This window comes from Megascapheus bottae, chromosome 3 (genome assembly GCF_031878675.1).
Source record: "Megascapheus bottae isolate mThoBot1 chromosome 3, mThoBot2.hap1, whole genome shotgun sequence".
Classification (NCBI taxonomy): domain Eukaryota; kingdom Metazoa; phylum Chordata; class Mammalia; order Rodentia; family Geomyidae; genus Megascapheus; species Megascapheus bottae.
Genome location: NC_143511.1, coordinates 90,338,998 through 90,366,576, shown reverse-complemented (window position 1 = coordinate 90,366,576; position 27,579 = coordinate 90,338,998). Strand labels below are relative to the sequence as shown.

Genomic DNA, 27,579 nt, shown 5'->3' with positions numbered 1-27,579 from the left:
GAGACGGGCGGGCCGCCGCGGCGGGGAGGAGGCGGCGGGGCGCGCTGCCCCCGGGGCCGGTGAGGCCCCTGCCCGCCCTGCTCAGAGCCCCCTCCGGGGCCGCGCCTCGGCCCGAGTGCCCTGCGGCCCTGCCCAGCCGGCTCCGCTCTGCGCCTTGGTCCGCAGGCGCTGCCCCGCGGGCAGCAGGGTGGGCAGTCTCTGGGCGGGCGGCCTTCCCGAGCTGCAGGACCCATCAGTGTCCTTGGCCGGGCTAACTGGGCGGGTGGGCGCCTCCGGGGGCCTCACACCACGGTGCTGACCGAGGGATCAGAGAGGTTGAGCGGGCCCGAGATATCAGAGGGATGGTACTGCTGCAAAATAGAAATACACAGACAAGGCGGCCCGTTAGCCCCGCCGCCGGGCGGGCGCGGGGGGGGCGGGGTCGGCGGGCGGCGGCGGGGGCCCCCGCGGCGCTCCGGGTTCTGCGTGGGCCGGCCGCTGTCCCGCGTCTGTCTGTCTGTCTGTCTGTCTGCGGGGGAGGGGCAGAGGAGGGCGGGCGGGCGTCTCAGCCCTCCCTATGGCGGGAACACAGCTGCAGCTGGCCCTCCTCCCTCTCAATAGCGCGTCGCGGCAGCACTGTGTCTTTTTGGTTTTGCAAAGCGCCGCGTCCACCCCCGGTGCTCTATAAATAAGAACCAACAATCAATACCCGCTGGCCCCGCCGGGCGCCGGGGAGCCCAGCCCGAGAGCCTCAGCGGCTGGACCGACCCGCCCGCCCAGAGGCGCCCCCGCCCACCGCCCAGCCCCGCGGCCGGCGGGGGAGGGAGCCGGGCTGCCCCCTCCCCCCGCCCAGCCCCCGCCCCACCCCGCGGCCGTGACTCCAGCTCAGCCCTGCAGGGGGCTGGGCCCGGGAGGGCGGGCTCCGCGCTCACCTGGGCCGGCTCCAGGGCGGCCCGCAGCGCGGCGGCCCTCCTGGCCTATGGCCCGCTGGACTTTTGCCACCTGGTCCCCCAAACGCTGCTGCTCTGGTCTGCCTGGAGATGCCTGCTTCCCACACAGCCTGGGCCCACCGCGCTCAGACCCCCATCTCTCTCCTGCTTCCCTGTGACCCCTGCTGGGGTCCTGGGCGAGACTTGGCCGGGCACGCATCCCTCCCTCGCTCCGGGGCACAGGCCCCCTCCTCTCCATTCTGTGCCAGGGCCTCCCAGGGGCCTCTCGAGGTCCCACCCTGGGGTTTAGGTCACTCTGTGCCTGACACCTTTTCGCTGCACATCCTGGTCTCTCCCTTGGATGCAAGCCCCCTTGGGGTGCCCCACTGGTTGGGGGGCTTCTTGTAGGCTGGGGTCTGTCTGTCTGTCAGGGCTGCCTGGAGAACCACAGCCCCTCTAGCAAAGCCCGTGCCTCTTGTGGGTCTTTAGTCCAAGCGTGCCCGAGGCAGGAGTGAGTGGGGGCTCTGGCTCAAAAGGCCGGAGGCCTGGTACTGACATCGGGCGTGAGGGTGTCTAGGAACAGGAGTTGAGGCCTGTCTCGGCCTCTCCTTTCTGGGCCTCCCCCTGGGAGCCTCAGTGTCATCCAAGCCCTCAAGCTAGGGCTCAGAGGGCTGCTTCAGTTGTTCTCAGACCTTCCGGAGTGGTCACCCCACCTGGGATAGGGCCCCGCTCCACACGGATGGAAGCCACCCTTCTGGTCCCACCCCCCACCCCACCTAAGAGCCCCCCAGCCAGGGGCCAGTTCCAGTGTTAGGCCCCAGCCATCCACCCAGATGGACCCAGGCCCGGCCCTCAGCCCCCGGCCCACACAGAGACCACATGGAAGATGCAACACGCATGGCTCTGGTGAGACAGGTGAGACAGGTGTCTGGGGGGCGGGGCCAGCGGCCAGACAAACGGACGTGATGGGACATTAGAGCCGCCCCCACGGGGTAGGAGTGAGGGCGGTGGGCCCCCTGGGGTGGCACAGAGAGTGGTGTGGCCTCCTGACGGGGGGCCACCTGAGACAGGGCCACTTGGCTCCCGGGGTCCGGGGGTGGCCCGGAGCGGTGGTGAGGCTGACTGACTGGTCAACAACATGAGACGGCTTCTGAATGGCGTGTGGGTCATGGCATGGGGGGAGGGTGTGGGCAGACTAACGTGAGACACACGAGGGAAGCCGAGGGCCGGGGAGAGGGCCAAAGAGTTCTGGAGGACAGCGCCGGTGTGTGGGGAGGCGGTGCTGGGGCCTGGCTCCAGCAGAGGCCCGGTGGCCGGGGGCAGAAGTGGGTGTAGGGGTGGGATGGTAAGGGAGAGGGTGGCAGACATGGGGCAGGGAGGTTTGCAGACGTGGGACTGGGGGGCCCCCCTTACCGTGTCTTTGGAGGACCTACGTCTCTTGAAGCTGGAGGCCAGGGTGGAGGTGATAGCCCTAAATGTGGCTTTCTTTTTAGGGTCAGCCTCTGCTCTACCACTCTTTCTATCCTAAAATGAATATGTATAAGTGATTAGAGGGCTGAGGGGGGCGGCCACACCTGCCCTCGCCTGCTCCTTGGGGCCACGAAAAGGCCTGGCTGGCCACTCTGGCCCTCACTCCTGTCTGCCTCCCTGTGCTGGACAGACGGACTGACAGTGTGGCTTCTTCTGCCCAGGGTCTCTGGCCTGACCTTGCTGGTGCTGGGGCTGGGCTGGGGGTCCGCCTGGCTCTCTTCCTGGGAGGTCCGCCTGGCTCCCTGGCTTCTGGGTGGCCCTGGCTTACAGATGTCCTGAGGACTGGAGGCACTGCCCTTCGGGCCACATCAGCCGCCCTCTGTTTGCAGGCTGCTGACCCCGAGGGGGACACACATCAAGATTCGGAAGAGGCCCGGGGCCAAGGCAGGTGTCCAGATGGATTGGGAGCAACAGACAGGCGGCTCCGGGGACGCGGGCCTGGACTCTGATGGCCACGCTCGCCCTGTGCCACCAGCGAGGGCAGTGGCCAGGTCCCCAGGGGACCTGTAGGGCCAAGAACAAGAACGGGCGAATGAGAGGTCTGAGGGCTCCAGCAGCCCTGTCCCCCAGTCCTCACTGAAAGGCCAGTGTTAGCTCAGGACACAGCTCCAGGACGGCACCCAGAGAAAGAGAAGAGATGAACAAACCGGAACGTGACCGTAGCTGCCAGCCTTCAGGCCGGCACAGGCCCCACTGCCCGTCCTGTCCCCATCCCTGGTGGGCCGTGACTGCCCCACCTGCAGCCTCGCCCTTGCTGGCAGGAGATCTCCGTGGACATGGCCTGGACGCCAGGTGGGGCAGGCCAGCCCCACGTGGGTGGGAGTCACAGAGCAGAAGGACTCCGAAAGGAGGTTTCCCAAGAGCGCCGGGGGGGGGGGGCGGGCTGGGGGGGAGGCCAGGTGCATCTCAGACCCACCCTCGGCCCAGCTTGGCCGTGGGTGACCCCTGCAGGGCTGCCGCTGTGCCCTGCCTGCGAGCACTCACCACTGGCCCTGGCCACGGCTCCTAGCTCCAGACCTGCCCACAGGAGCCGGAGCCGGAGCCACAGCCTGCAGGGACGGAGAGCCACAGGCGGGCGGGGCCTCGGAGGGTGGCCTGCCCTACCTGCAGGTTCTTCCTCCACACGTTCACGGCGGCAAAGGCCAGCTGCATCTGTTTTCGGCGGGCATCCTTGTGTCTCTTGTAGGCAATCTCAATGAAAATCAGGAAGATCCCAGCCACGATGCCACCGGCCACCAACATGAAGACCCCTGTGTGGGGGACCTGTCGTCTCAGTAGCCAGCCTAGAGGCTGCAGCCTCTGGAGCGCCATCCCCAGGTCAGCACATGGGTGGAGGGGAATGGAGGAATGCCTACCCGCCATGTTCTCAAAGGTGAGGGTTGCAGGGGCGTTGCTGCGTGAGTCACATTCTTGGTACCTGACCCAAGTCTTGTCCAGGTCTTCCATGAAGCCGTTTTCATGGGACCTGAGGTGTGGAGTAAGCCAGGGCTGGTGAGGAGTAGGGGGCCCGGGACCCATGTGGAGCCACGCCAGGATTGGGCGAGCCCTGTGGTGTGTGGGGGGGGGCGGAAATGTGCCATCTGGCTGCCTCTGGCAGGAGTGAGGCACAGGGGAGAGTGCCCACCTTTGGTGGAGAGGCTACTGAGAAGGACGGAGAGAGGAGAGGAGGCCCCAGCCTCGCAGGCCTACTCACTTGAGGATGGAGAGGGAGACATTTTGTTTCCATGGGCTGTCCTTGCGCATGCCAATGCCGAAGCCTGAGCGGAAGAACAGCTCTCCTGTGGTCACCAGGTCACACTTCTGGGAGGCCTCGAATTCCAGCACCGCAGAGTCCCAGATGAACGCATGGAGCTTGCTGTCAGCAGAGACGGGGCCATGGGTCTGGCACGAGTGGGTTCCCTGCCGCTCGCACTGCATGCGCACCTCCTGTTCTGGCTGTGTGAGTGGGTGCGCCCTTTGCCTGTTCCCGCGCGGTCCCGCCCCGCTGTGTGCCCGCTCACTTGTCCCGCACGGCCTGGATGGCCTCGGCCGCGCTCTCGTAGTTGTGTTTCTCCATGTGCCGGTACATGGTGCTCAGCTCCACCTGCCGCCTGAAGTAGATGTCCACGGAGCTCTGCTTCACCGTCGCGTAAATGAACTTGTCCGAGGGGTTCCTGAGCTGCAGGGGCAGAGGGCGGCGCTTGCTGCTGTGCCACAGGGCTCTGCCTCAGGTAGATCTCTGGTCCCCCACCCAAGGCCCTGTCCACCGCCCAGCCGGGCCTTACCCGCGGGTCATTGATGCCTGTGATGCGTTCCTCGGGCCGGTCTAGCACCAAGAAGGCCGCCAGGTTGGCAGTGTAGGAAGCCACAATGATCATGGCAAAGCCGGCCCACACCATGCCAAGTATGCGAGCGGAGAAGCTCCGGGGAGCGCCTGCGGGAAAGACTCCAGTCAGCTCCGGAGGTCAGGGACAGGGAGACCCAGGGCACGGCCCGGCCTCACCTTCTCCGATGCCAGAGTTGAGCAGGACACCCCAGGAAAACCACATGGCAGAGGACAGGGTCAGCGCGTCCTCCTCTTCTTCCTCGCTGTTCACCTTGAACCGGCCAAAGGGACTGCAGGGTGCAAAGTGCAGGTGGGAGGCAGGGCGGAAGCAGAGGCCAGCCCGCCCATCCAGCTCTGCCTGCCCAGAAGATGGTGGCGTCTGGCCTCACACGGCGCTCACCTGAAACGGTCCAGCAGGTACAGCATGACGGCCACCACGTGCACGGACAGCCCCACCAGAAGCCACAGTGTGCTCTGGAAGGGCTGCATGAACGAGTCCAGGGTGCTTCGCGGGATCTCCTGCAGGCGGACGGGTGGTCAGCGCTGCCCAGGCGCCCCGGACCAAACCCTGCCTTACCTGGTCTCTGCCCACCTTTTTGACCAGAATGGTCAGGCCCTGGTACTTGAAGGGCTTGGAGAATTCGATGTACTGCGCGCGCTCATTGTTGATGGTCAGCGGAGCCACAATCATGTCTGCTTGCCCACTGAGCAGCTCGCCCATCATGCCGTTCCACTCCTTCTTGTTGCTGTTGTTCACCTGTAAGACGACAGTCAAAGGCGCCTGACGCAGGACCTTCCACCCTTGGAGTAACCCACGGATATCTGCTCCGAGGGTCCCCGTGCGAAGGCTCCGCCCTCCCACCAAAGGCTCCGCCCACTCCGAGGCCTCACCCACAAGACTCCGCCCAGGACAAGGCTCCTCCCTCCCACCGAAGGCTCCGCCCACTCCGAGACCTCACTCACAAGACTCCGCCCAGGCCAAGGCTCCTCCCTCCCACCAAAGGCTCCGCCCACTCCGAGGCCTCACCCACACAAGACTCCGCCCAGGCCAAGGCTCCTCCCTCCCACCGTAGGCTCCGCCCACTCCGAGGCCTCACTCACAAAACTCCGCCCAGGCCAAGGCTCCGCCCTCCCACCAAAGGCTCCGCCCACTCCGAGGCCTCACCCACAAGACTCCGCCCAGGACAAGGCTCCTCCCTCCCACCGAAGGCTCCGCCCACTCCGAGGCCTCACCCACAAGACTCCGCCCAGGACAAGGCTCCTCCCTCCCACCGAAGGCTCCGCCCACTCCGAGACCTCACTCACAAGACTCCGCCCAGGCCAAGGCTCCTCTCTCCCACCAAAGGCTCCGCCCACTCCGAGGCCTCACTCACAAAACTCCGCCCAGGCCAAGGCTCCGCCCTCCCACCAAAGGCTCCGCCCACTCCGAGGCCTCACCCACAAGACTCCGCCCAGGCCAAGGCTCCTCCCTCCCACCGAAGGCTCCGCCCACTCCGAGGCCTCACCCACACAAGACTCCGCCCAGACCAAGGCCTCTGCCTCCTGAACCCCGCCCACCGGGGCGGACCTCCCCAGGCCGGGCCCCGCCCCGCCTGCAGCCCCGCCCTCCCCGCAGGCCGTACCCGTTCCTGGGTGCCGAATTTGCCGTCCGCCACCAGGTGCACCTCGTAAGTGAAGTTCATGGTCCGCGCCAGCTTGATGAGCAGGTCAATGCAGAAGCCATAGCAACACTGCGGCACGGTGTGGCGTGCTGGGCGGGGTGGAGGGGCGGTCACCACCGGCTCCCGCCGGCCACAACCCCCCAGCCCCCGCCCGAGTCCCGGCCCTGGCCCCGCCTCACACCCCCTGCGCCGCCCCGGATCCCAACCCCGTCCCAGTGTCGGTCCTGGCTCTGCCCCTGGGTCCCAGTCCTTGCCACGCCCCTGAGTCCCCGCCCCGCCCCTGGGTCCCGCCCCGCCCCCGTGTCGGTCCTCGCTCTGCTCCTGGGTCCCAGTCCTGGCCACGCCCCCGGGTCCTCGCCCCGCCCCCGTGTCGGTCCTCGCTCTGCTCCTGGGTCCCGGTCCTGGCACCGGCCGCCGCCCCGCCCCCGGGTCCCGCCCCGCCCCCGTGTCGGTCCTCGCTCTGCCCCTGGGTCCCAGTCCTGGCCACGCCCCCGGGTCCCCGCCCCGCCCCTGGGTCCCGCCCCGCCCCGTGTCGGTCCTCGCTCTGCTCCTGGGTCCCAGTCCTGGCCACGCCCCCGGGTCCCCGCCCCGCCCCCGGGTCCCGCCCCGCCCCCGTGTTGGTCCTCGCTCTGCTCCTGGGTCCCAGTCCTGGCCACGCCCCCGGGTCCCCGCCCCGCCCCTGGGTCCCGCCCCGCCCCGTGTCGGTCCTCGCTCTGCTCCTGGGTCCCAGTCCTGGCCACGCCCCCGGGTCCCCGCCCCCGGGTCCCGCTCCGCCCCTGTGTCGGTCCTCGCTCTGCTCCTGGGTCCCAGTCCTGGCCACGCCCCCGGGTCCCCGCCCCCGGGTCCCGCTCCGCCCCTGTGTCGGTCCTCGCTCTGCTCCTGGGTCCCAGTCCTGGCACCGGCCCCCCGCTCCCGGGTCCCGCCCCGCCCCCGTGTCGGTCCTCGCTCTGCTCCTGGGTCCCAGTCCTTGCCACGCCCCTGAGTCCCCGCCCCGCCCCCGGGTCCCGCCCCGCCCCCGTGTTGGTCCTCGCTCTGCTCCTGGGTCCCAGTCCTGGCCACGCCCCCGGGTCCCCGCCCCGCCCCCGGGTCCCGCCCCGCCCCCGTGTCGGTCCTTGCTCTGCTCCTGGGTCCCAGTCCTTGCCACGCCCCCGGGTCCCGCCCCGCCCCCGTGTTGGTCCTCGCTCTGCTCCTGGGTCCCAGTCCTGGCCACGCCCCCGGGTCCTCGGCCTCGCCCGGCTCCCGGGTCCCCGCTCCCAGGTCCCTGCTCACGGTTGCCCGGAGAAGTGTCGTTGGGCCCCGTGCAGATGACCTTCTTGACCGGGTCGCCGTTGACGGTGAACTCCTCCTTGCACGTCCCGTCGCCCAGCGTGGGCTTCACGTACACGAAGGGCTCCTGGTGGATCGTCACGATCTGCGGGGACAGGCGTCTCAGCCCGGGCCTCCCCACCGATTCTCCACACCCGGCTCTGGCCGGGCTGGGAAGGGAAGGCCCGGGTCCCCAGCCGCCCGCTGCCCTCGGGATGGAGCTGCGGCCCAGCCACACCGAGGTCCTGCTACGACTGACATTAGAAAAGAAAAAAGGGGGGGAAGCAAATACACTCTATTTCTATTTTATTTTTGCCTGTCTTGAGGCCTGAGCCCACGGCCTGGGCGCTGTCCCTGAGCTGCTTCTGCTCCAGGCCACCACTCTACCACTGAGCCACAGCGCCACTTTTCACTCTGTGGAGGTGCTATGAGGAACAGAAGCCAGGGCTGCATGCCTGCTAGGCGAGCACTCTACCACTGAGCCACAAACCAGACCACATATAGACTCCCTCTTTTTTTTTTTTTTTTTTTTTGGTGGTTGTAGGACTTGAACTCGGCCTGGGTGCTGTCCCTGAGCGCTCCAGCTCAAGGCTACTCCCTACCCCTGGAGCCACAGAGCCACTTCCTGTTTTCTGATGGTTAATTGGAGATGAGGGCCTCATGGACTTTATGGCCTGGGCTGGCTTTGAACCTTGATCCTCAGATGTCAGCCTCCTGAGTAGCTAGGATTACAGGCGTGAGCCACTGTAACAGGCCACATATGTAGTCTTTATCTGACTTATGCAACTGTAACCTTTCTTCATAATAGCAATAAAATATCTTTAAAAATATGGAGATGCGGGGCCGGGAGTTTGGCCTAATGGTAGAGTGCCTGCCTAGCATGCACGAACACCTGGGTTCGATTCCTCGCTACCACATACATAGAAAGAAGCCGGAACTGATGCTGTGGCTCAAGTGGTAGAGTTCTAGCCTTGAGAAAGTCCAAGGACAGTGCTCAGGCCCTGAGTTCAAGCCCAGGACTGGCAAAAAAAAAAATATGGAGATGTGCTCACACCTGGAATCCTAGCTTCTCAGGGGCTGAGATATAAAGATCCTGGTTCACCGTCAGCCTGTGCAGAAAAGTCCATGAGACATTTATCTCCAATAAACTACTCAGAAAAAGTTGAAAGTGGTGCTATGGTTCAAGTGGTAAAGCACTAGCCCTGAGCATCAAGAGGCTCAGGGAAGCTGGGCATGGTGGCTCACGCCTGTACTCATAGTTACTCTGGAGGCTGAGATCTGAGGATCAAGGTTCAAAGCCAGCCCAGGCCCTAAAAGCTGTGAGACTCTTACCTCCCAATTAACCAGTAGAAAACCAGAAGTGGTGCTGTTGGCTCAAGGGGTAGAGAAGTAGCCTTGAGCTGAAGAGCTCAGGGACAATGTCCAGGCCTAGACTTCAAGTCCCATGACCCACACACACAAAAAAAAGGCTCAGGTATATTCCCCCACACCCACACCCTGACTTCAACCCCCAAGACTAAAAAAAAAAAAAGAGAAAGAGAAAGAAAGAAAAAAAAGAACGACCCACACACAAAAAAAAGAATAAAATGTGTTTTCTGAAGCCAACTGCCCCCTTTTGTGGTTACCTCGTCAGGTCCTGGCTTTCACACCACTTTTTTTTTTTTTTTGCCAGTCCTAGGTCTTGAACTCAGAGACTGTGCACTATAATTGGAGATAAGAGTCTCACAGACTCTCATACCCAGGCTGGTTTTCAACGGTGATCCTCAGATCTCAGCCTTCTGAGTAGTTGGGATTACAGGTATGAGCCAGCACTTGGCTTCACACCACTTCTTTAGCCTGAAGGTTTGTGCATGGTGTCAGGCTCATTTGCTGACTGCTCAGAAAAGAGAAATTTCCCACCCTAACTGGAGCCTACCAGTGCTCACTGCCACAAGGAGAAGGGCAGGCTCACTGAAGTGGCCGACTGGAGACCTGACTACCCGCCATCTGTCCCCTGCTCCTCCTGGCCTTCTACTGGCCTTGTGGCCCATAGGCTCTGTCAGAAAGCCTTCAGCCTGTGGCTCTATCTTCTGACTCTTCCCTTCAGTCTTCAGTTTGTCTCTCCCCTTCCTGTCCTCTGGGCTCACAGTTTGGTGGTGGAAGATGTGGAGGTGCTGCAGTGGAGCTGGTGGTGGAGAAGGTAGGGACACACAGAAGTGTGGGGAGCACAGGACAGGTGATGATGGGCGGTGAGACAGAACCTCCAAGGGGTCATGTGGAGGAGGACTCAGGAAACAAAGTCTGTCTCTCTTAGAGGCAATATGGTGGCATATGTCCCCAGGGACAAGGGCACTGGGAGCCCTTGAAGAAGCTTGTTAGCTTTTTAAGTTTTTCATTATCTTTCCTTCCTTCCCTTCTTTTTCTCTTCCTTTCTGTCTTCTATTTTTTTTTTGCCAGTCCTGGGCTTGATCTCAGGGCCTGAGCACTGTCCTTGGACTTTCTCAAGGCTAGAGCTCTACCACTTGAGCCTCAGCACCACTTCCGGCTTTTTTCTATGTGTGGTAGTGAGGAATCGAACCCGGGTCTTCATGCATGCTAGGCAAGCACTTTAACCACTAGGCCAAGCTCCCGGCCCCCTTTCTGTCTTCTTTTCTTTTTCTTGTATCAGTCCTGGGTCTTGAACTCTGGGCCTGGGTGCTGTCCCTGAGCTCTTTTGCTCAAGGCTAGTGCTCTACCACTTTGAGCCACAGCTCCGCTCTGGTTTTCTGATGGATAATTGGATGTAAGATTCTTAGGAACTTTCCAGCTTGGTCTGGCCTCTAATCACAATCCTGATGTCAGCCTGCTGAGAAGCAAGGGTTCTAGCCATGAGCCATGCAATCACTTCTGACTTTTTTGGTAGTTATTGGAGATGAGTCTCACAGATTTTTCTATTTGGGACGGCTCTGAACCACAATTCTCAGATCTCAGCTTCCTGAGTAGCCAGGATTACAGGCAAGAGGCACTTGTGCCTAGCTTCATTTTTTTTCTCTCTCTTTTTTTTTTGTGGGGCTTGGGGCTTAAACTCTGGGCCAGGGCGCTGTCCCTGAGCTCTTCAGCTCAAGGCCTATCACCCTACCCCCAGAGTCACAGCCCCACTTCCCATTTTCTACAGGTTAATTGGAGATGAGTGTCACACTCTTGGCCAGGAGTGTGGCTTAGTGGTAGAGTGCTTGCCTAGCATCCGCGAAGACCCAGGTTTGATCCCTTGGTACAAGATATATAGAAAAAAAGCTGGAAATGGTGCTGTGGCTCCAGTGATAGAGCTCTAGCCTTGACAAAGCCCAAGGACAGTGCTCAGGCCCTGAGTTCAAGGCCCAGGACTAGCAAAAAAAAAAAAAGATTCTCATGTTCTCATGTTTAGTGTCCAGGCTGGCTTTGAACTGTGATCCTCAGATCTCAGCCTCCTGAGTAGTTAGGATAACAGGCGTGAGCCACCGCACCCCTCTTTCATTATGTTTTTCTACTACATAAGTGATATGATATATGATAGCCCTTACAGAAAACAGGGAGGCCAGAAGTAAAGCAGTGAATAACATCCGAGCTTCCGAGCCTTAACGGGTCCCTAGGCCACTGGACTTCAGTACCAGGAGCCTGGCAGGCAAGGGAACGACAGACTGGAGCTGGAAAAGCTCATCTTGACAGCTGAGGGTGAAGGGTGAGGTGCAGAATGCCACACAGGGAGCCTGGCCCAGTACTGTCCAGAGGTGAGGCTCCAGGGATGGGCTCAGAAAGCAACTGGCAGACCTGGGGACACTGGAAGAAGGTTGGCTGGGCACACGACATGTAAGGTCCGGCCATGGGTGGTCTATGGCACCAGCAGAACTGCTGGGTGTGGTGCGACTCAGCCCGGGAAGGGACGCCCAGAACAGCACCGGGGAAGGCAGAGTGTGAAGATGAGCCTGAAGAACGTAGTCAGGCTGAGGAAAGGCGCTAGCCAGAGCAGGGGCTTCCAGAAGCCTAAGGAAGGGATGGGCCACCTGAAAGAGCCAAATGCATGGGGGGCCCGGCTCAGCAGAGCGAATGCTGAAGCCGTGGTCAGCTGTGTTGTGCGGCTCTTCCCCAGGCTCACCAGGTCCAGGACGACGGGGTCAGAGGGGTGTCCTGGGAGACTGCATGGTGTGGCCGCTCTGCCCCTCCTTCCACCCGCTCGCGCTCTCTACTGTGTCAGGCTGGGATAGTAAGCCCATCTCTCTGTACTTGGCTTCCTGGCCTCACTGCCCCTCAGTTGAGGCCTGAGGAGTGAGCAGAGTGTCGGGGTGGGGTGCAGGGGTGGTAGCAGGGGCCCCACCTTCAGTCTGGTGGACATCTGGTACCCTGGGGGCTTCTCTGTTTCTCCTCCTGGCCAGATGATCTTCCGGTCGTTAGGGATGACCTGGGGGTGGGAGTATGAGATGGAGGGTGGCCACGCAGGGGTCTTGGCCCCAGGACCCTAAGGCCCCAGCCCCCACCCCCTCATGACCCCCACCTACGTGGGTGCCGTTGTAGATGCCGACTTGCACCAGTTTGCGATTCTGCAGATTCATGATGCTGTAGTTGGCGAACTTCCGGTCCCCGTCCTCGTTGAACTCCACACGGCCAGTCACTCCATCAGCATACTTGGAAGACATGAGCACCCTGAGGAGACATGGTATGGGCGAGATGACCTGAGGGGACGTGGTGTGGATGTGATCACCTGAGGGGAATGTGGTGTGGACGTCCTGAGGGGACGTGGTGCGGACGTGATCACCTGAGGGTTAGAGTGTGGTGTGGACCTGAGCACTGGGAGGGGAGTGTGGTGTGGACCTGAGCACTGGGGGAGGAGTGTGGTGTGGATGTGATCACCTGAGGGTTGGAGTGTGGTGTGGACGTGATCACCTGAGGGTTGGAGTGTGGTGTGGACCTGAGCACTGGGAGGGGAGTGTGGTGTGGACGTGATCACCTGAGGGTTGGAGTGTGGTGTGGACGTGATCACCTGAGGGTTGGAGTGTGGTGTGGACCTGAGCACTGGGGGAGGAGTGTGGTGTGGATGTGATCACCTGAGGGTTGGAGTGTGGTGTGGACGTGATCACCTGAGGGTTGGAGTGTGGCGTGGACCTGAGCACTGGGAGGGGAGTGTGGTGTGGATGTGATCACCTGAGGGTTGGAGTGTGGTGTGGACCTGAGCACTGGGGGGGGGAGTGTGGTGTGGACGTGATCACCTGAGGGTTGGAGTGTGGTGTGGACCTGAGCACTGGGGGGGGAGTGTGGTGTGGACGTGATCACCTGAGGGTTGGAGTGTGGTGTGGACCTGAGCACTGGGGGGGGGAGTGTGGTGTGGACGTGATCACCTGAGGGTTGGAGTGTGGTGTGGACGTGATCACCTGAGGGTTGGAGTGTGGTGTGGACGTGATCACCTGAGGGTTGGAGTGTGGTGTGGACCTGAGCACTGGGAGGGGAGTGTGGTGTGGACGTGATCACCTGAGGGTTGGAGTGTGGTGCGGACGTGATCACCTGAGGGTTAGAGTGTGGTATGGACGTGATCACCTGAGGGTTGGAGTGTGGTGTGGACGTGATCACCTGAGGGTTGGAGTGTGGTGTGGACCTGAGCACTGGGGGAGGAGTGTGGTGTGGACGTGATCACCTGAGGGTTGGAGTGTGGTGTGGACCTGAGCACTGGGAGGGGAGTGTGGTGTGGACGTGATCACCTGAGGGTTGGAGTGTGGTGTGGACCTGAGCACTGGGGGAGGAGTGTGGTGTGGATGTGATCACCTGAGGGTTGGGGTGTGGTGTGGACCTGAGCACTGGGAGGGGAGTGTGGTGTGGACGTGATCACCTGAGGGTTGGAGTGTGGTGTGGACGTAATCACCTGAGGGTTGGAGTGTGGTGTGGACCTGAGCACTGGGGGAGGAGTGTGGTGTGGATGTGATCACCTGAGGGTTGGAGTGTGGTGTGGACCTGAGCACTGGGGGAGGAGTGTGGTGTGGACGTGATCACCTGAGGGTTGGGGTGTGGCGTGGACCTGAGCACTGGGAGGGGAGTGTGGTGCGGACGTGATCACCTGAGGGTTGGAGTGTGGTGTGGACCTGAGCACTGGGAGGGGAGTGTGGTGTAGACGTGATCACCTGAGGGTTAGTGTGTGGTGTGGATGTGATCACCTGAGGGTTGGAGTGTGGTGTGGACCTGAGCACTGGGAGGGGAGTGTGGTGTGGACGTGATCACCTGAGGGTTGGAGTGTGGTGTGGATGTGATCACCTGAGGGTTGGGGTGTGGTGTGGACCTGAGCACTGGGGGAGGAGTGTGGTGTGGACGTGATCACCTGAGGGTTGGAGTGTGGTGTGGACGTGATCACCTGAGGGTTGGAGTGTGGTGTGGGATGGATGTGAGCATGGATTGGGGGGGGGGCGTGTGGTGTAGTCAGGTAGGGAAGCTCTTTCTCCACCTGCCCTTCTCTCCCGAACCCCAGCCACTCCATCTACCCAAGAAAGGGAAGATTAGCAAAAGGCAGACCATCTGGCTAGTGTGGTCACCTCTCGATGGTCTGTACCCGATAGCCACACCAGGCTCTCTGGTGGTTAGTGGGAGAGTTTGGGGAATTTTCCTGCGTGGGCTGGAACCTCGACCCATGACTCAGGCTCCTGAGTACCTAGGACTGCAGGCGGGAGCCATTTGCCTTGGACTGCCTTCCTGGTCAGAAGCCCAGAAGCCAGAAGCCCAGAGGACATTGACTTGCCTGTAGTGGAGGGAAGCACACTGCGGCTGGCATCTGGTTGTAAGCGCAAGGTGGTCTTAGTGGCTGAGTGTGCGTGTGTGTTCAGCTCAGGGGTGAATCGGTGTGCACGGTATGGAGTGGCCCCACACGTGTGCTGTGGCATAAATGTGCCGTGTTCCTGTTGAGTGTCTGCACGCATGGGTCTGTCTGCGTGAGCGTCAGTGTGCTCACGGGCAGTCTGCTTTTGCACCAGTGCCTCTGCTCTGCCCTGGGTGGCCTGGTGTCCAGGCGAGCTGGGCATTCACCAATGCAGCTTTCTCTGGACTCTTGGGGCTTCAGGAAACTCTGGCTGGACAGCCACAGAGATGCCACGTTCATCTGCGTCTCCGTGGCTGGCCTCCTGAGCCCCCCTGGAAGCTCCCAGGCCCCACCTCCTAAAGGCTGCCAGCGCTGCAGGGAGGACATGGGGAGGAGCAGCCAGGCAGCCAATCCCGCTGTGGACACGCCCCCTTCTTGGACGGAGGCCCCGCCCCTCACAGCGGCCACGCCCACCTCTTGAAGAGGGGCCCGGTCTTCCAGATGTTGGTGTTTCCCACGCAGCCCCGCGGGGGGTCGGTGATGTTCTCCTTCTCCAGCAGCTCGTGCACCGCCTGGGCCACCACACCCACCGCGTCGCTGATGTGGGCCGATTCATTTTTGCCGTTGATGAGCTGCAGTCCGATGATGCCTGCGGGAATCTGCGGTTCAGAGCCCGGCTGGCGCAGGCCCCCGGCGTCCCGGGCCCCCACCCGGGCCCTCGCCGGCCCCGCCCCCCGCCGGCCCCGCCTTCGCCGGCCCCACCCCTCGTCGTCCGCGCCCTCGCCTCGCCTTCCCTCGGCCCCGCCCCTCGCAGGCCCCGCCCCTCATCGTCCGCGCCCTCGCCTCGCCTTCCCCCAGCCCCGCCCTCGCCGGCCCCGCTCCTCGCCGGCCCCGCCCCTCCTCGTCCGCGCCCTCGCCTCGCCTTCCCCCGGCCCCGCCCCCCGGCCCCGCCGTCCCCGCCCCTCGCCGTCCGTGCCCTCGCCTCGCCTTCCCCGGCCCCGCCCCTCGCCGTCGGCGCCCTCGCCTCGCCTTCCCCCGGCCCCGCCCCCCGCCCCCACCGGCCCCGCCTCTCGCCGCCCGCTCCCTCGCCTCCCCTCTGCCCCGCCCTCGCCGTCCGCGCCCCCGCCGGCCCCGCCTTCGCCGGCCCCGCCCCTCGCCGTCCGCGCCCTCTCCTCGCCTTCCCTCGGCCCCGCCCTCGCCTGCCACGCCCCTCGCCGGCCCCGCCCCTCGCCGTCCGCGCCCTCGCCTCGCCTTCCCCCGGCCCCGCCCCCCGCCGGCCCCGCCCCCTCGTCGGCCCCGACCCCGACCCCCCTCCCCGCTCTCCGCACTCACCGTCCGGGGCGTAGCGCAGGGCGTTCCCCGAGATCTCCCGCTCGCCCACCAGCCACACGTACCCGGAGCCCGTCATGTTGAGCATCGCGGCCGCGCGGTACACGGTGGCTGCGTCGTCCTCGCTGTGGGGAGGACAGGGCTGAGGGCCCGGCCTCGGGCAGGAGGGCGCCTGGGGGCCTGGCTGGTGACAGCCGCGTGGCGGGCACACGTCCATCCCTCGGTCCGCCTCAGGGTGTGCCTGGACAGTCCACCTCAGAGCCCACCACCCGTGACCTCCACACTCAACGGCGTGAAATGTCCGCTCCCCGGGCTCCGGGCTCCGGAGGTGCTGTGTGACCAGGGCCCCAAGGCGGAAGCCTGGCGGTGGGGCTGCACGCGGTCACCCGGCCACAGGCCACACTTCACCTGGCAGGGCCTGTGCTCTCCAGTCCTGGGCTGGTGCTCACTGCGGCGACAGTGGAGCTGGGGACATGCTCCCATGGGACTCAGTCTCCCTGGTGGTGACAAGAGCCCTGGGGCCCTCCAGGGGCCTTCCCTGCAGGCCCGTCCTGACTTCAGCCTGGCGTGGACCAGGACTGGGCATGGGAAGTCAGCGCAGCTAGGCTAACAGGCTGCCTGAGTGAGCGCTGGACCTGTTTACAACTGAAGTCAGAGTCCCAGGGGACCCTTACCTCCCTTGGCCGGTTCCCAGTTTTCTCAAGGACTAACTGGCTGAAAAAGGAATGCCACTGCTTTCAGTGACAATGTGGAGGGCCAGAGTAAGTCACACACAAGACACGCCTAGACAGGTCTTGCTGTGGCCTCCATGGCACTGTCTGCAGGGCAACGAACACAGGGGCTGCACTCGGTGAAGGTTACTCAACCCCTAGGTGTCTAATGTCACCTATGCCCACCAGACCCTGGCAGGAGCCTGCCCCCACCCTTCTGACGGTGCCCTGAGGTTTGACCTCAGGGCCTTCCACTTGGCAGGTGGGTACTTTGCCACTGGAACTACAAGACCCTTTTGTTTTCATTATTTTTTCTTTCTTTCTTTTTTTTTGTTGGTGGTTCATGGGGCTTGAACTCAGCCTGGGTGCTGTCTCTGAGCCCTTCAGCTCAAGGCTAGGGCCCTACCCTTGAGCCAAGCCCCACTTCCTGTTTTCTAGAGGTTAATTGGAGATAAGAGTCTCAGGTCCTTTTGCCTGGGCTGGCTTTGAACCTTGATCCTCAGATCTCAGCCTCCTGGGTAGCTAGGATGACAGGCCAGAGCCATCTGGCCCAGCTTCTTTCATTATTATGGTGTAGCTTGTCGGCCAGTGTGGCCTGGGCCCTGACCCTCCAGTTTAGTTCCTGAGTGGCTGGGAGGACAGGTGTGTGCCCGCCTCAAGCGGGACCCTCCATGTCTCAGCCTCCCTGGTCGTTAGGACTGCAGAGGCTAGCTCCAGAACCTGGTTAAGGGCAACCTTGTTGACAAGACTGCAGACACCTGACGTCTCTTTCAATTGTAATCAGCAGAAGAATTGTAAGCAGTAATTCAGATCAACCCAGCTAACCTTACCAGACCATTTTATGGAAATAAAACCATTAGAGACAATTGGATAAAAATAAAAAGGAATGGCTTTGGAAATGAAGTCTACATGTTCTGTGGAAGTTGATTGTAAAATTGTGATCCGTTTCATGGGAACTCTACAAAATACTCAACAAGAAGGGACTAAAGGGGTTGGGAATGGGGCCTCGTGGTAGAGTGCCTGCCTAGCATGCACAAAGCCCTGGGTTCAATTCCTCAGTGCCACACACTCAGAAAAGGCTGTAAGTGGTGCTGTGGCTCAAGTAGTCGAGTTATAGCCTTGAGAAAGCTCAAGGGCAGTGCTCAGGCACTGAGTTCAAGCCCCAGGACTGGCAAAAAAAAAAAAAAAGAAGGAAATAAAATGTGACATGTGACTGGGGGGGAGCTGAGTGGTGGAGCACTTGCTTAGTATGCATGAGCTTGTGGCCCTGCAAGTTTTACAGGGTTAAAGCTATGTAGGGCTGGGATTGTGGCCTCGTGATAGAGTGCTCACCTAGCATGCACGAAGCCCAGGCCCTGAGTTCAAGCCTCAGGACCGGGAAAAAAAATGATATGACACAGGGTCGGAAGCACGGCCCACTGTAGAGTGCCCGCCTGGCATGCACAAAGCCCTGGGTTCAGTTCCTCAGTGCCACATACAGAGAAAAAGCGGGAAGTGGTGCTTGGCTCCAGTGGCGGTGTACAGTCATGCAGGGTCAGAAGGTGAGGAAGTCATAGGTCAGCCGCTGCCTTGGGTCTGGCCTCCCCGGGCTCCCAGCCAGCCAGGCAGCCTCTGCACTGGGGATCTGAGCTGATGCCAGCATGTGAGAGGAGTCCCTTCCAGCCCCAACAGACCAAAGGCCTTGTGGGCCTTCAGGTGGATGTGAGGCTGACAGTTATGCACAGTGTGTGGGCTTCAATGTGCTTGTAATCCATGGTGTGTACACACTATGACTCGTCTGTGCCCTCATGAATGTGGGGTGTGTGGGAGGGTCCCTGTTTATAGGTGTGTTTTGTGCGTGTCCATGTGCAGTGTGTGTGTGCATGTGAGGGTGGGTGTGCAAGGGTTCTGAATCAGGCTGGGCACCAGTGGCTCGTGTCTGTAATCCTGTCTGCTCGGGAGGCTGAGAACTGAGGCTCTCAGTGTGAAGCCAGCCTAGGCAGAAGGTCTATGAGACTCTCATCTCCAGTGAGTCACCACGAATGCTGGCTCAGGGTAGAGAGCTAGCCTTGGGCAGCGCCCAGGCCCAGGGCCAACACTGGCACCACCCCTGCACCCCTGCACTCCTGGATGTGTCCGTGTGTGTGCATAGTGTGTGGTGAGCCACGGGAGCCTGCGTCCTGTGAATGAGTTACGAGAGTGCCAGATCCTCAGGGTGTGGTGAGTCACGTGACTGTGTGCACATGCATGTTCACTCGTGCCACGTGCTTGGTGCGAGGTGAGTCACGTGAACCTGGGCTGTACATGTCCACCAACAACCATGTCCCTCCCCCCGGATGAGCTCTTTCTTAGAGCCACGTCTCGCAGCCTGGCCTAACCCTGGGTTTTGTCTACACAGGAGGGGCCCCTCTCCCCAAGAGGGCGGCCCCTGTGGCTTGCACTGGGGGCTGGGGAGGCAGGGATGGAATCTCCCCTGCTGGCGTTTGCAGGTAAGTTCCGAGGCTGTTTTTCACATGTGCTCTCTGGCTTGTGTCCTACCAATTACGAGGTATGAGGCAGGCAGCTCTGGCTTGGTTGTGACCTTGTCCACCTCTCAGCGTCCCCCAACAGTTGAGAGAGTGTTTTTGGTTAATGGGTCCTGAGGTTTCCCCATCCAGGACGAAGCAGTCTCCAGCTTGGGAGCTACATTCTGTCCATTTACACACAGCCCAGCCATCTCTCCTTCCGTCACCCTCACATCCTGTGAGAGGAACTGAAGAGGAGAAGGCCTGCCTTCCTACGGGCCCCGGGCCGCCTGTGGTGCTGTGAGCAGCGACGGATGGGTTTGGCACTGTGCCTGGACATGTGGTGTGGGGTGCTGGTGTGTGCCTGCCGGCCCTGGCTCCTGGGAGCCACGCTTTGCACCGGCTCTGGCCCGCTGCCTCACTCCCACCCTCACCTGGGTGAAGGCAACTCCGGGGCCCAGGTTGAGCAGCCGTGCCCTGGGTTCTTTGCCTGAGAGACTGTTGACTGGATGTGGAAACAGATGCCTGGCCTGTGTCTGAGCATGGCCAGTGTCTCCCTGCTGCACTGGCTGTGCCCCTCTGGGCCCGGCCAGAGGCTGTTCCTCCCTCTGTGCTAGCTGAGCAGTGCTTCCAGGTCAGGGCAGACAGTGGGGGCCTCCACAGAGGTCTTTCTGCTGCCCAGGCTCCCTGTCCCCTTTCTGCATGCCCTGTGGCCCAGGCTCTTTCTTTCCCATGCGTTGCATGTGAGATCTTTACCCGAGACGGGGCCTTTCCCTGAGGCTATGGGCGCAGGCTGGGCCTTCTCTGGGGAAGCATGGTCTCCACGGTTTCTAATCGGTTCCTCCCGGACAGCCCTTTGGCTGGAAGGCCCGGCCTTGGACTCTGTGCATCGGTCACATTGCTGCACCCCTCCTTGGCCTCAGCCCTTCAGAGGCTGGCGTAGGCGTGCATCTATTGAGTGTGGGGTTTCCTCTGAGCAGAGTCTTCTCCCTCTCCCTCGCCCAAAGCCTACCCCAGGGCAGGTGGCCGGCCACTGGGGCCTTTGGAAGGGGCCTGTGGAGTTGGTGGGTGAGCAGGGGTGGGTGGCGTGGACAGCTTCTCCTTGGTGAAGGTGTTTAGGGACCAAGATCACCTAGTCCACCAGCGGTCCCCACCACGGCCTGATGCCGGGCACCGCTGGAGCGCGGTGGGGACAGCCTGGCTCGCCTCACCTGGCAGAGAGGATGAAGACTCGCGCCTCCAGCTCCCGCGCCTCCATCAGCAGAGCCGTCACGTTCTTGGTCCCCGGGTCAAACTGCAGAACCTTCTCCGCCTGTGGTGTGAGCGGGAGCATTAGCAGGGAGCCGGGGCGGGGACGCAGCGCCTCAGGGGCGCCAGTGTGGCAGAGCAGCGTGGCTAGCTCTGCCCAAGGCCTGCGCTGTGCACCGCCTGCCGCGCCTGCCTTCCTCGCTCCACGGGCTTCACCTCATCTCCTGTCCTCTCCTCAGCCTGCCTGCGCTCCTCCACCTTCTCTGTCCTCTCTCTGCTTTCTTTAGAGCTTTCTTTCCATCTCATTCCTGTCCTTGTTTTTGCACTGGGCATGCAAGCTGAGGTGGACCAAGATTCAGAAAGAGACGTGCAGCGGACAAGAAATAGAAAAGAGTTTTGGAATGCAACCGGGAATGGACATGGGGCCAATTTTTCCAAAACCTCGGGAGATCCTCTCAGCTCAGGCCCCTTAAGGAGCAGCCCAGGCCCTGGGGTGGCCAGGGGGGGCGGGCACCCTCCCTGGGTTTCACAAGGAAACCCTGGTGGTCCCAGCGATTTGCATGCACTTCCCAGAGAGCAGCGCCTCCTGCGGCCGTGCTTGCCTCAAGGACGCAGGCCAGGGTTGAGGCGGGTGGGCCTCGGCACCCACACCGCCCGCCCGTGCCTGCCCTCTGCTGCCTGCCTGCCGCCTGCCTCTCAGCCTGCCTCTCCTCACTGCTGGGGCCCGACGGCACCCGCCTGGTGGCAGAGGCAGCGCCGCCGGGGCTCGCTAGGCGTGGGTGGCGTGCACGTCCATGCATATATACCTTGGGTCCGCGCTTGTTGTCATAGGACAGTTGGTCGAGGTTTTCATAGTTCCTTTTTTTACTCTGATGAATAATGTGCACAGAGAAAATATGCAGACACAGAAGAAGATTATAAACGGTTGAAAATGACGGCGCTAAAGCAATCACATCACCTCCTCGGCACGTCTGCAGACGGGCTCGTACCTGGAGCTCGCAAACACCGAGGCCTGGGGCTGGGTGGGAGCCGGGGTGGTGCTGAGGGGCTGGGGGATACGGGGGCAGGGGCCCCTGGGCTCCCTGCCACGGAGCTGTGCTTTGGGAAATAGTTACTAGTGGGGGAAGGGGCGCCCTCCGAGTCCCCCCTCGAGGGTCCCAGCTAGCCCCCCTTCATGCACCTGCCACGTGGTTCCCCCACCCTCGTCCGTCCTGAGGGGACAAGTAGCCCGGGGCCTATCCCGTCCCTCCCGCTCCCCCATCTCCTCCTGCCTCTCCCGAAGCTGGGGTGCCCTTTCTCACTGACCGTTATGTCCAGGCCCACCAACCCACGTGTCTCCAGGGGTGACGTGCACCCATGGACCGTAATATGTGTGCCTGCCCGTGGGCGCCTGCAGGAGGCATCGGTCTGGGAAGAGCGGGGTGGGGACGTGCGGGGGGGCACGTGTCTGTGCTGGCAGTGTTGGTGAGCAGGCACTGGGGTGCACTGCTGTGTGTCTGTGTGGACTGTGTGCAAGCGTCTCGGAGGTGGGATGTGCAGAGATGAGGGAGTGACAGTGAGAGCGCGCCTGTGCGATGAGCAGGGGGAGGGCGTGTGTGGCGGCCCTCTTGAGGCTGTGGTGGGAGCCCCAGAAGGGGACGTACGTAGAATATTGGAATGGGCTGTCTCCTGCAGGCTGGTGTCCTTGCCAGTTGTAGCTACCTCCCACCGAGGGAACCCCAGGACCTCAGGTCTGCCTGAGGTCTCACCCCCAGACCCTTGCCCTCTATTCCCCCCAAGGCCCCTGGTGCCCTTGAGGGAGGGGCCCAGGCTTGGGACTAACGAGGTAGCCAGCTCTAACTGGGAAGACAGCACATGCTCCCGCCCCACCCCGCCCTGCCCTGCCCTGCCCATATACCTGCCCACGGCGCCTGTCCACCCTGGGCCTGGGGCCTCTTCCCTCCCTGCTGACCCAGAAGCCTGGCCTGGTGTGGAATCCAGGGCCCTGGGGTCAAATGCAGTTGTCCAGGCAAGCCAGTCCTCAGGCTGACCATAGTGTGGGCATGGAAGGGGTCAGGGGTCTCTCAGACCCCCAGAAATCCTAGCTTTGATCCCTGGCAGTGCCACCATGTGGGGTCAGGCTGGACGGGGTGTCAGTGTGTCCTGGAGTAGAGTGTCTAATTGTCCTGTGGGGGGTGGGGACGACCGGGGTGGGGTGAGTGTGTGTCAGGATGGGATGGAAGTGGCAACCTGGAACAGTGTCAGTCCTGGCCATGGCCTCCGTGAGAACCTGGGCCGTGTCCCAGCAGGGAGCGGCCCCATCTCTGGAGGCCACCAAAGTAGGAGGACAGCCGTGGGCCGCTTGGACTCGGCACTGGGCAGGCGCATGGCTGGGTTCTGCATCTGGTTGGGGCCTCTGCTGACCTGGTTAGTACTGGTGGGAGGCGGGAGCGTGGGGGAGGGTTGGGGGGCCTGTGGCTGTAGGGATGGGGCTGAAGGGACGGGGTGTTTGCGCAGCTCCAGGTGGTCCGGCCCTCGCCCGGCAGGGACTGACACGAAGGAGATTTCGACTAATGGCAGAAGCAAGTGAAATGAGCCGAGGACAGGCCGGGGCGGCGCCGCCCGACGCGGTGGAGCTGAGCATGCAAGGATGGAGAGAGAGGTGTTCACAAGGAGCCACAGACATGGCGCGGCCCGCCTGCTCCTGCTAGCCGAGTGGCCCGCCCGCCGCCAGGGCCTCACCTTGGACTCGCGCTCCTCCAGCAGCGTCTCCAGGCGCTTCTGTGCGGCCCGGCCCTCGTGATCGTCGCTGACCAGCAGAATGATGTGGTTCCAGCTGTAGACACGCATCATCTCAAACCAGACGCTGGACTGGTGGGAGTAGGGCGGCACCGTGCGCAGGAAGCTCAGGTGGATGCTCTGTGGGCAGAGTCCGGAGGCTGAGGGAGAGAGCCGCCCCTGCGCCTCGGGGTTCCGGCCTGCCTGGGGCCGCGTGTCCTGTCGCCTCCCCTCACATCATCTGATCTGAGACCTGGAGGGGCAGCCGGCAGCATGCCGAAGCCGGGTCTCCGTGCAGTTGCTCTTGAGCTCACCGCCTCCCTGGCTGCAGCTCAGATGTTCACAAGGAGAGCATTTTCTAGTCCCCACTGGGGCCGCCTATAGGGTCTGCCCCAAATTTCAACAGAAACGTGGCTGAGCGGGGGCCACCGAGCCAGCGTGTGGCACGGAGAGTGGTTCTTACATTCGGCCTTGCGCAGCCTGAGAGGTTGGCCTGCGCTTTCACCTGGGCTGCTGTGGTAGAGCCCGGCTTCTCGTCTGCCCTTGGCTGCTTTCCTTGGCTTCCTCCCTCTACCAGGAGGACACTGGTGGCCAAGAAGATGAAAGAGGAAAGAGGCTGTGGCCACAGGCACGGGGCGAGAGCCCACTTTGCTCCCAGCCAGGCAGTGGGGGGGGATGTAGGCTGGGAGCTTGCACGTGCTGGCCTTCTACACCTATCTAAGCTGATCCAGCCTTTGCAGCCCTGCCTGGCACCCTAGCTCAGCTAAGGCCCCACCTGGGTGCCCCTTGGCAGGTGAGCCCCTGCTGTCAGCAGGCATGGAGCTGACAGGGATGGGGACAGTCTCTAGTGCCCTTCTGGCTTCTTCGGGACCATGTGTCTTGTCCTGGAGGGGCCTCCTTTGCTCATGCATCTCCCCTGCCTCCCAAGCACTGCAATGGCTATGCCAGCTCTGGCACTGGGTTCTTTAGGAGGTCTGACTCCCCAGGGCAGAGTCCTTACACAGCCACAGCTGCCGCTACCTCCCAGGAACCGCTACGCACACACACATGCGCGCGCACACACACACACACACACACACACACACACCTTGCACACGGCCACGCTGAGGATCATAGCTCTCCTTGCCAGCAAAGCATGTCTCTCCTCCAGGCCCCTCCTCCTCTCAGAGCCCCCTTTCCCAGCTCAGCCCTCTGCACAACCCTCCCGGTTGGTTCAGGAAGCCCTGGCCCATGGGGCCTGCTCTTTGCATGAGCAAAGGTTATTGGTGCCTGTCACCTACCAGGCCATCTGCCTGTGTGGACGTTTGTGTGCGTGTGCATGCATATGTACAGCAAGATGAAGGGACCACCGTAGCATGGGGCTGGTTCACACAGCACGTGGTGATGCATGTGGGACTTGAGCGTGGGTGCAACGTGTGTATATGAATGCACGTGGATGTGCATCTGACGGTGTGAGTTCACACACGTGTGGGTGTGTGCACGTGCAGGTGTGTGCATGCGTACTCACGTATGTGTCCCGTCTAGAGGCTTTTTGGGGAGCCCCCGGCTGCACCCCTTCTCCCCATCCAGCCAGCTCAGCCAGCTGCCGGTGGCCCCGGGCTGTCTGGGGCTGACCGTGGGCACAGAGTTCTGGCAGGCTTACCTTGTCAGAATAGATGGACATTCGGGTGGTCAGCCCGAGCACTGGGATTCGGTAGAAGCCGGCCGTGTAGGAGACGGGAGTGGGAGTGAAGTGGTCATTGGGGGTGGGAGGGTGACTGACTAGAATGGCGTAGACCTGTGGACACAGGAGACAGGGTCAGCTTGCTGAGGACTGGCTGTGACCTAGAGGCAGCAAGGCTGCAGCAAGGGCTGGAGCCCGCAGGAGGCGCTGCAGATGTTGCCATCTGTGAGGAAGGGGAAGGGAGCCCGACACTGTTCTCTGTCGGTGCCCCGTGGTCAGGGCCAAGCGGGAGCAGAATCTACAGGCGAAGATGGCACCCTTGGTAGCTGGTGACTCTGGCCAGCCCTGCCCCCGCGCCTCACACAGGGCCGCCCCAGGCTGTCTTGAGGCCTCTTGGGGAGGCTGGAGGCCTGTGTTTGTGGCTTTCCTGGAGCCTGCACATGCGTCTGCCCTGGTGTGGGCTGGGAGAATGGCTGATCCTGCATCCTGTCCTTCCTCTGTCTGGGTGAGAGAGAGAGGAGAGAAGGGTGCAGACACCAGGCAGGCAGGCAGCAGAAAGGTCTGCAGGAACTTTAGAGGAAATTCAGCCAGGAGCCACCCTGGATTATGTGGCCCCTTTTGTTAGTGTCCCACAGTTTGGACAAGAAACAGCACAAAATAAGACCTAAGCCTGGCTTAGAGTGCGGACCTCAGCTTCCTGAGCCCCACGCTCGGCCCCCTGGAGCAGGGGGCCTCTTTCCCCAGCCCCTCTAGAGGCAGAGAGGCACAGGAGGACGGGGAGCTGTCTTCCACACTACCCTCTCTTGGGAAGAGCCTGTTTCTGGCCTCAGCTCCTTCTTTGCCTCTACAGCCCATATGTCCCACTACTGTCTGTGAGGAGAGGCACTGTGCAGAAGGCAGCGTACATTGCCTCTGGAGGGCACGAGTGACAGCTCCAGGCCACTGGGCACTGGCTGTGCAGAGGGGCTATGCCCACCAACTGGCCTCTTCCCTCCACCCCCAGAAGTTGTGATGTAAGCCACTGGGCACAGGCCTCATCCACTTTCAGTCCGTGGTGCCCTGTGCTAGAGTGGAGGTGGCTGGCCAGGTGAGGAGGGGGACATCTGGGCTTCAGGCTCCAGCGTGACCACTGCATTGGAGACTTGTGAATGGCTTCTCCCTCATCAGGCTCCCACCTCCAGTCTCTGCCCAAAGGGGCTGGGCGGGAGTCACCCACAGGTGGGGTCAGGCATTGGTGTGACCGGGCAGCAGGTCTCACGGGCAGTTCAGCCAGCTGCCGGTGGCCCTGGGTTGTCTGGGGCTGACCGTGTGTGGGCACAGGGCTCTGGCCTGCGTGTTTGCGTGTGTGCATCTGGCTGTGGGCCGTGGGGGTGAGCACATGCAGGTGTCTGCAGCCTACGGAGCCAAGCTGACTCGCACAGGTGTGTGCTTGCACCCTGTTTCTGGAGTTGGGTGTGCATCCCATCGTGGGCGCGGACTCCCCAGAGCCGCCCCCTGCTGGGCCAGCCGGGGCGCTTACATAAAGGGCTGCATTGCAGCTCCCGCGGTTTCATTGGGATGCAGCAGGCAGCCCATGGGCGGGCGCGTCAGGGAACCGCCGTGCCCGCCCCTCCCCAGCCTGGGCCCGAGCCCCGGCACCGCCGTGCCCTCCCCCGCAGCCTAGGCCCGGGGCGGGGCGCCTCGGTGCCCTCCCCCAGCCCTCCCCCCCAGCCCGCCGTGCCCTCCCCCGCCCTCCCCCCAGCCCCGCGCCGCCGTGCCCTCCTCCCCTCCAGCCCGGACTCCTCTGTGCCCTTCCCCTCAGCCCTCCCCCTAGCCCAGCGCCGCCGTGCCCTCCCCCCGCCCTCCCCCCAGCCCAGCGCCGCTGTGCCCTCCCCCCGCCCTCCCCCCCAGCCCAGCGCCGCCCTGCCCTCTTCCCCTCCAGCCCTCCCCCACAGCCCGCCGTGCCCTCCCCCCGCCCTCCCCTCCAGCCCGGACTCCGCTGTGCCCTCTCCCCGCCCTCCCCCCCAGCCCAGCGCCGCCGTGCCCTCCCCTCAGCCCTCCCCCAGCCCAGTGCCGCTGTGTCCTCCTCCCAGCCCAGCGCCGCCCTGCCCTCTTCCCCTCCAGCCCTCCCCCCCAGCCCGCCGTGCCCTCCCCCCGCCCTCCCCCCCAGCCCAGCGGCGCCGTGCCCTCCCCCCGCCCTCCCCCCAGCCCAGCGCCGCCCACATGACATGCGCCGTCTGCTGCCACCCCCGCAGCACGGCTTGCGGGGACGCGAACGATGGCAGATTTGGGGATGGGGAAAGGGAAGCAGAGGGAGGAGGATCTAAAAGTAGACACAAAGATGCCCCCGGCTCCGGTGCCCGGTGCCTAGACGCCCGGCCACCCCGGCGGGAGGACGGGAGCAGGCGCGCGCGCACGCCCGGGCGGCCCGGCGCCAGGGGCCCTCCGGGAACCGGCCGCGGCCGGGGCGCTGGGGAGCGGAGCGGAGTGGCCGCCGCCGCTGGCGAGGGGCCGGGGCGCTGGGGGGACGGGGAGCGGGGGGAGGGGGAGGGGGCGGCGGGGCGGCCGCGGCGCGCACCTGGCTGGAGATGAGGTCCTCGCACACCGACAGGGCCATCTGGATGGCGTTGGGCTTGTGCGTGACCGAGGTGGCGTTGAGCTGGATCTTCCACGAGCCGTGCCGCTTGTTGGCCTGGTTCACCGCCTCGCGGAACATCTGCTCGTGCTTGCGCGTGCTCAGCACGGCCCCGATGTTGACGATCTTGGGGTCGCAGGCGGCGCGGGCGAAGGAGCAGGAGAAGAGCAGGGCGAGGGTCAGCAGGCGCATGGTGCTCATGGGCCCGGGCCGCGCCCGCCGGACTCCGCTCGGGCCCCGGACGCGGGCTCCGCGGGCTCCGCGGGCGCTGTCCGCGGTGCTGACGCCCGGACTGCGCGG

The 27,579-nt window shown here is 63.0% G+C and overlaps 1 protein-coding gene across 8 annotated transcripts; it reads right to left on the bottom strand.

Moving 5' to 3' along the window:
- Window positions 1–176: 176 nt before the first annotated feature.
- Window positions 177–27,579, bottom strand: Grin1 (glutamate ionotropic receptor NMDA type subunit 1). Of its 8 annotated transcripts, none has more exons than XM_090330986.1 (21): window positions 27,223–27,563; window positions 24,645–24,779; window positions 22,967–23,143; window positions 21,052–21,114; window positions 20,209–20,309; window positions 15,808–15,929; window positions 14,950–15,124; window positions 12,200–12,344; window positions 12,019–12,102; window positions 7,674–7,815; window positions 6,366–6,493; window positions 5,336–5,500; window positions 5,144–5,262; window positions 4,921–5,033; window positions 4,703–4,851; window positions 4,439–4,596; window positions 4,132–4,293; window positions 3,794–3,903; window positions 3,543–3,688; window positions 2,322–2,432; window positions 177–350 (listed from the first exon to the last, which is right to left on the bottom strand). In XM_090330986.1, the coding sequence occupies exons 1-21, from the start codon at window positions 27,478–27,480 to the stop codon at window positions 282–284; spliced, it is 2,832 nt and encodes a 943-aa protein (XP_090187112.1). In that variant the 5' UTR covers window positions 27,481–27,563; the 3' UTR covers window positions 177–281. The 8 variants fall into 8 exon arrangements, with proteins under 8 accessions (XP_090187112.1, XP_090187116.1, XP_090187114.1 ...); XM_090330993.1 differs by lacking the exon at window positions 177–350 and adding an exon at window positions 357–661 and having other exon boundaries at window positions 27,223–27,579; XM_090330990.1 differs by lacking the exon at window positions 2,322–2,432.